The sequence below is a fragment of the Pieris brassicae genome, chromosome 6 (assembly GCF_905147105.1).
Source record: "Pieris brassicae chromosome 6, ilPieBrab1.1, whole genome shotgun sequence".
NCBI classification, from domain to species: domain Eukaryota; kingdom Metazoa; phylum Arthropoda; class Insecta; order Lepidoptera; family Pieridae; genus Pieris; species Pieris brassicae.
Genome location: NC_059670.1, coordinates 11,872,798 through 11,880,306, shown reverse-complemented (window position 1 = coordinate 11,880,306; position 7,509 = coordinate 11,872,798). Strand labels below are relative to the sequence as shown.

At 32.4% G+C, this 7,509-nt stretch overlaps 1 protein-coding gene across 2 annotated transcripts; it reads right to left on the bottom strand.

Moving 5' to 3' along the window:
- Positions 1-2,073: 2,073 nt before the first annotated feature.
- Positions 2,074-6,559, bottom strand: LOC123711325 (hydroxylysine kinase). Of its 2 annotated transcripts, none has more exons than XM_045663845.1 (7): positions 6,461-6,559; positions 5,513-5,804; positions 4,822-5,021; positions 4,588-4,707; positions 4,151-4,266; positions 2,836-3,025; positions 2,074-2,481 (listed from the first exon to the last, which is right to left on the bottom strand). In XM_045663845.1, the coding sequence occupies exons 2-7, from the start codon at positions 5,796-5,798 to the stop codon at positions 2,278-2,280; spliced, it is 1,116 nt and encodes a 371-aa protein (XP_045519801.1). In that variant the 5' UTR covers positions 5,799-5,804; positions 6,461-6,559; the 3' UTR covers positions 2,074-2,277. The 2 variants fall into 2 exon arrangements, with proteins under 2 accessions (XP_045519801.1, XP_045519802.1); XM_045663846.1 differs by lacking the exon at positions 6,461-6,559 and adding an exon at positions 5,926-5,945.
- Positions 6,560-7,509: the final 950 nt, after the last annotated feature.

Genomic DNA, 7,509 nt, shown 5'->3' with positions numbered 1-7,509 from the left:
ATTTTTAATTCATTTAATTTAATATTATTTAATTTTGTTTAATACAATAATCAATCTACAATAAGTAATCAATCTAACTGTAAAATCAGCCTTAAGCAAATATGTTTTTGCCCTAAAAGCAATTAAATAAGATAAAAACATCAAACACATTAAGACACGTATAAAACAAATATTATGATTATTTATGGTAGTGTCTCACTTATCCCAAACATCGTCAAGCCCGCTATTTGCCCTTTTAGGTAAAATACAAACCTAATTTGAAGTCAGTTTAAATCAATTTTAAGATACTAAAATTAAGACGTTATTTATCGCCTTAGATGCTTAATTAAAATCTTTCATAAGTATCGTATTTTTGTCAAAACACAAATAATACTCGCAGTTATACACAGTAGCTTATAAATTTCAAAATTCGATTTACTTTCACTTTTAAAACAACGACACGCGAGTAAGCGCGTCTCGGCCACTTTTATCACTGAAGCTAGAAGCTGCTCACAAGAGCATGGATTAATGGTGTAGATGTCTCAAATTCCCTTTGAAACTATGTGATAAGCAAAATAGTGACGGCCTATATATAGTTATCCTTATGTTAAGCTTTTTACAAAGCTGCGTTTTCTTTATTTTCGTTTAGCTAAAATACTAAATTCTCGATAATCCTTCCTTAATGCAGCCTCTTCTATATTATTCATTACTATCCGCCCTGAGTTTTAACTGATTGAATTCGTAATTATGTGTCGAATTAAGAATATAATTTTACGAAATGATATCTTACAAGCAAAACAATCAAATGACTGTGTTATCTGGCATATGTATCTAATGAGATAATTAGATCGATATAATAATTATGTGAGTGTAAGCTGTCACTCAAAAGGTGTGAAGCGTGAATCGGATTCAATTTTGGGTGTCAATAAATTTATTTATTTGGGAATACTTCAAAAGTACAAATCATGTTGGTATGATAAATATGGGATGACATTTGTAACACCTGTAGGGGGATACTTTATATACTCTCTTACTCTATTTACAGTAGATAGCAAGGTATTTTAGTCAATGGTAACAATATGTCAGCGAGCAGTATTGTAGTGTTGTGTAACCTAGAGTTTGAGCGTGCGACTCTCAACCCAGAGGTCGCGTCTGAATTACGGCTGAGAACTAAAGGACTTGACGCTATGTATATGTGCGCTATTTAAAAGACGCTCGATGAAGACAAACATCGTGAGTAAATCCACTTACCTTAAACACACGTAATTTTTTGGGTTTAAGCCCACACAGACGAATGATGATCCACTGGCCTATTGGCGATAAAAATAACACGAAAAGGATACAGAAATCTGAGGCCAAGACCAAGGGTGGTCACCATTGTTTTTTAACAATATTACAGACCGACACACTAACTATACAGCATTAATAAATAATGTATGACTTAAATAATGCATTACAATGTTAAATAGCACAGTGGGTACTGGTTTCGTCAACCATTCAACAAATATAAGTTTGATGCAAGCTGATCGCGCAATAAAGTGATTTTTTTGAATCCGAACTGAATAGTTATTTTTATGTCAATAGACATTTTTTAATTTTTTTACTGATTCCATTTAAGTTTAATGTAAAAAGTGTAACCCAGTTTTAAATTTCGCATATATCAAACATGATGTTATTCTTTTTTTAATTAAAGCGGGTTCCGAGAAGGCAGTAGACAAGTTTTGAGGTATAACTAATATTGGCCCGCGGGCGCACACGCTACAAGTTTCACAACATTTGGCAACTCAGTGGAGAGTACGTAAGATAATTACATTTTAATTTGTTGAATTTATTTGAACATTCATGTCATTGCCATTTCCTCTCGAAATATTGATTAATGAACTCGTTTTGGACATTGTAGGTGACGAGTAAACAACTAGGATTACATTAGCTACTTACAATGAAAAAGTCGATTCGGATAAGTGTTGTAAAGATTAACAAACCTACTTTTAAATATAAATCAGTCTCAGTAGGCTCAAGGGGTGGCTGAAGCTTTATTTTAAAAGGGTTAAAAGAAACTGCTTTATACTGCTAAGAACATATTTATATAGTTGATATAGTTATTAAAGTTGACATAAACAAATTAAATACTCAATCGATAAAGAAAATCTTCTACATATGTATATCTACTCGTATATATTAACTATCAATATATTTTTTCAAAACAGACATATGGAATACATGTGTTTATCATTCTACTGAAACTTAATTTCACATCCTTATTTGAATAATTTAATTATTTTAAGATGCACCTATAAATTAACTTCTAGTTAAGTATTCATTAGCAATGGCTTTCCAGTCAGTCGGGTCATCTTCTGGGTTTGGTTTTGATTTTCGTAATTTCTTTAGGAAACCCCAACCGTCTGCCTTCTCGGTCGAGGTAACGTAGTGGTTGTTGGGATCTTGGTCAATGGAGTAAGCCCCCAGCGTAAGGCTCTGCACTAGACGGGCTGAAATCAGGGTCTAAAAATCGAAAAAACTATTAGTACGTGAACAATACCTACCATAATACAGTATGTATTCATTAATCCTAATATCCAAAATTACATTTACATTTAATGAAATAACGATTAAATGATTTCGAAATTTACGAAATTCTGAGATAATGACAGCTTTTTTGAATATCGTGAAATAGTCATTCAAACATACATAACGTACATAAAAGCATCGGATAACATCTTTGTTTTTCGAACTGTTCATTTTGTTTTAAATATTGATTATTTCGTTATTATAAAACTAGATGGCGTCTTAGTTTGTATCTTAAAAGCTTATTCAGATAAAAACTAGATGTCTCTCTTAATGAAGACTTTGCCTTACTTTAAGCAGGCGGTATTCGTCATCTGGTAATCTCCTGTTGACTGTGTATCCTGCTAGCACTAGGCCGCCCGAGCGGGGGTCTCCAGATAACAGCATCACGTAGGTCATAGTGATGGCCAGCTCGAAGACATAGTAGCTGTCCTGAATGTCACCAAAGTCCAGAACACCGGAAATGCGATAGTCGGATTTGCTAGAGAGTAACCAAATTAAGTAATATTTTTAGATTAATAACTACCGCCTTTTTGAATGCAGCTAAGAGATTGATAAGTATTCTTTTATTAGACCACCTTCAGCGACATGAGATAACCAGTTTTGGATTCAGGAATACTTAATCAACATGCAGACAGATTTTGTTATATTAGATTATAGCAATTTTGTTATTAGCCACGGAACCGAAAATATTTGTTTTCCTTTATAAATGAAAGGGAAAGTAGGCAAAAAGCTCTTCTGTTACGTAAATTCTTTCATTTTTGATAGACCTTACATTTTTGATTTTATGCCGTTATTTCGTTTCTTGTTGATAATTGTATGAGTATGTATCTTAATAATAATTGTATGAAAATAAATTTTACTATAAGTATATATAAAAAAAATTCATAGTACCTAGAACATATTTCGAAACAAGTTACCTAATTAATTTGTCACGAATATTGAATGTCGTCTTAAGTTTAAATGTGGTTTATTAGTGCTATTTAGTTGTTGGTATATTTATTTTTAGTTTATTAAAAGTTTTGTCTTTATTTTATTACGCTCATCGATGGGACATGGTCAGGCACATTTATGGTTCTGTTTCGTTGTTGTTTTCCTGACAAACCTGATGGCTTATTTACGAAGTTTCATTTTACGTTTACAGGTAGGTAACCGAAAAAGCGCACTTTAAAAGAAAAATACATTACAAATCCCGTTTACAACCGGGGTTCAAACCCGTATAGATTGTGATAATACTCTTGGAAGTTACAGAGCACCAGCGCAGGTTAAGAGTAGATACGATTCTATGGTTCTTATCATTCATATGACGAACATTATTAATTGTTAATTTAAAGCGTATTAGTTGGTTCAATAACACCAAATGCAAAACCTATGTACAGCGAACCTATGTCTGCAAACCCTCGCAGTAGTTGGTGACACTTTCCTATTGCGAAAACTGTTTGTTAAATTGTTGCGGTAAATGTCACATTTTACTTCCCCGTCTCCTTCATAGCATTATAACATATGTTTCGGTTTGAAAAGTATGTTAGCTGATCATCTACTATTTTGCTATAAAACGCAAGCTCGTAAGCCGTTAAATATTTAGTAAAAACAATAGTATAGCTACCTGTTCGGTATTTTGGAGGTGGCGAGGATGTTCATCTCGTTGATATCACCATGTATCACGCCCTTCTCTAGTTCATCTAGACGAGGAACTATGGCATATTTGAATTCTTCTATTACCTGATATAAAAATGGTGTCGAATTAACATTAATACGAACAAGTCTCATGTCCTCTAAATATGTTGACATATGTGACAAAAATATGTTATGATAAGCACCTCTTCCCTTCTTGTTCGAAGTCTTCAATACTAACAGTCGTGCATGTCTTGAAAAGCTCTAAACCGATACGTTGACTTGCTGCCTCCACACCCCTCTACCCTCAGCTTGTCTCAGGGCATTGGGGATGTTGAGACTTAATTTTGTCAGACTATTATGAGTCTCAACATCGGGTAAATAATGTAAAATAATGAGGATAAAATATGTTGTATATATATAAATTACCTCTTCAACCAAATCGAGCTTTTCAGTATCCTTGATGACGTATTTGAACTTTTCCAAATCCGGGACCTTTGTTAGCATCCACATGTGCTCACGGGAGACCAGACCCGAGTGGTTAAAGTTCTAAGGGACATTCAAATGTTCTTTGTTGTTGTTCCAAATAAAATCATAAAGAATACATTAATGTTTGATTATCTGTGGCATTTATAATATCTTGGTGACATACTCTCACAGTACCTGTAATTTATTATCCAAATTAGCAACGAATTCTCCAAGTTGGTAGAACAGTGCCTCAGACTTAGGCACATCCTTCAACAGCTCGCCTGGTACGAACTCCAGTAGACGGACTACGTGCTGCTTGCCACCGATGTTTTCCACCGAGTGTAAATGTCCGAAGACATTGCGCACGGGCTTTGGGCAAGTCACTGACCGTGTCACTGAAATAGATATTGAGATGAACCTAATAGCGTTTTAAAAATATATTATTCCTTATTTCTTTAATTTATTATTCTTATTGCAATATTATTAAAGGTAAGTAAGGTAAAAATATTTTTGACAGATGATGTTTATGGTCTGCAAGAAAATCTACTCGGTCAAGGAAACCAATTAATAATATGTAATAAAATTTGAAAAAGATGTCAAGCGCACTTAACAAATATAATCTTGTTGAATAATAGTATTGAATTGATTAAGTAGAGGTGAATGCGCTAACTATTATTTTTCACGGCCATCTATTTTCGCTTATTTTTAAGTTATGTAAATTACACTTATTTATGTAAAACATAAACTGTGAGCATTTTGCGGAAATTCAAAACAAATTTCAACCTAACGCCCACGAATTAGCTCGAATTCGGTTTTCATTCCTATATTAAGGAACTTTATTCATATTTATAGGAATTAATATGTGTATATTGAATTAAAAACTCACGTAAAAAGTTCATAATTTCATTCTGAGCTTCTACGAAGCTGACATTTTTAGAGTCCATAGAATTCATGATTTTCAGAACGTATCCATGAGGCGAATGGTTCGTTATTAGAGGATTTTTGACGTTTGGATCTTCGATAATCTTATAATTCTTGTCGTCGTAACCATTCATTTCGGTGAGTTCCAAGACCGATATGCCATACAGCCTTTCGACTAATAATTTGACCCCTTCGTGATCGATGATAGGTCGAATTACCGTACCCGGTTCTAGTAATGTTGCTTCAGACATTTTACTCTAAAAATAAGGTTATTTTTATACGCTGTCCTAAATTCACTGAATTAATTAAATGAGGATAAGGCTGTACTAAAATGAATTTAATTTTAACATCATTAGCATCTATCAATTGCAAACATACCTTGGCGAATTTAGACAGATATATTCAGCGAACATTACCTAGTTTAAATAACTACATAAATTTACTAATATAAGATAATTGGTTAGTAAATATTTAAGATTTGTTTAACTGAACAAAAATAGCAATGTTATCTTTTATCGTGATAATAGTCATGCTAGGCCCTCTAGCGAACGATTTGACAAACTTTTATCACATGATATGGAATGTTTTTACCATTAAGTATTATTTGTGAAAACAGTATTTTTACGAATTATCAACTAAATATTTCAGGTTAGTTATTGCACAATTGATAATAGATAGAAACATTAATATTATGTAAAACATTATTTTGAAAGGTTTTTTAGAATTATATTTTTCTTACTCATTCAAGTAAAACCCTCATTAAATATGTATTCAATAATATAAGCTGAAATATATAAAAAAAATCTATACAAATAATGCCCACATATAATGAAATGAAATGAAAATCAATTTCATTAAGATGCCTAGTGATAAAAATGTAACACTAATCCTAAATATAGAAAGCAACAAGTACCTCACTGCACTACCCACACAGAGAGTTAAAGTTGAACTGATGAGTGATGATACAAACAGGGCTCAACGACTAAACAAATTCATTACACCACTTGACTGATAAACGAGATGCGTGTATTACGTATCTCTATACAGATCGGTGCCTATTGTTCACTTACAGACGCTCTCCGTTACGACTGACGAAAACACGAAATAAATTATTATTTTCTCTACAATATATATTATTATTATTATCTCGTAGTAGGTTGACATTGCAAATAATTTTAATCTAGACTATTTTCGTTTGATTGCATCGTTTGATTTTTAGGAATACTTTAAGAATCTTAAATCTAATCATAACTGAAGCTGAAAGGCCTTCATATATCAATAAGCTCAGCTTTTACCAGTTTATCAAAAATTGTTTATAGAAGCATAACATCAAAATTAAGAATGCTTGCCACCACCGTCCTGTAACATATATTATCAGGCTGAACTGAGAAATATTGATGTGTGAAACTATTTGTGGGAAACATCAGAATTAAAGTACTTATTAGTAATTTTAGGTGAGCTGTATCTAATTAAGTTTCAATAAATCAAAGTGTTCTTTGAAACAAAAACTCAATAGACGCCAATAGCCAATTGCCGCTCACAGGACACTCGTGATTGTACATTTCACACAATAAAGTAACATATTTATAGTGCAATACACTCTACACGCAGTTGTTCTGATATTATATTTGGTCATCTTAAGATTAAGGTTTTTTAGTTTATTTAATTGAACGAGTACATCTTTTTAACGTGTAAGTTCGTTTAGTAAAATGAGATTGTTTAAAGTACTTAATTACTAAAAATTAATTAGGTAATACATGAATTGTTTGATAACAAATTAATAAGAGTTATTGGCCGGTGAATACCTAAATTTGCGATAGGCCAAAATGTTAGATTTTTCTTATGAAATGTATAGATACGTTTATCTTAAAACATGTATATAATTAAATCGTATAGAAGCTTTTCCATGTGAAAATCACTTGGTCAACTAATCCGGTCTCATTTCGCAAAATAGCTTTTAAC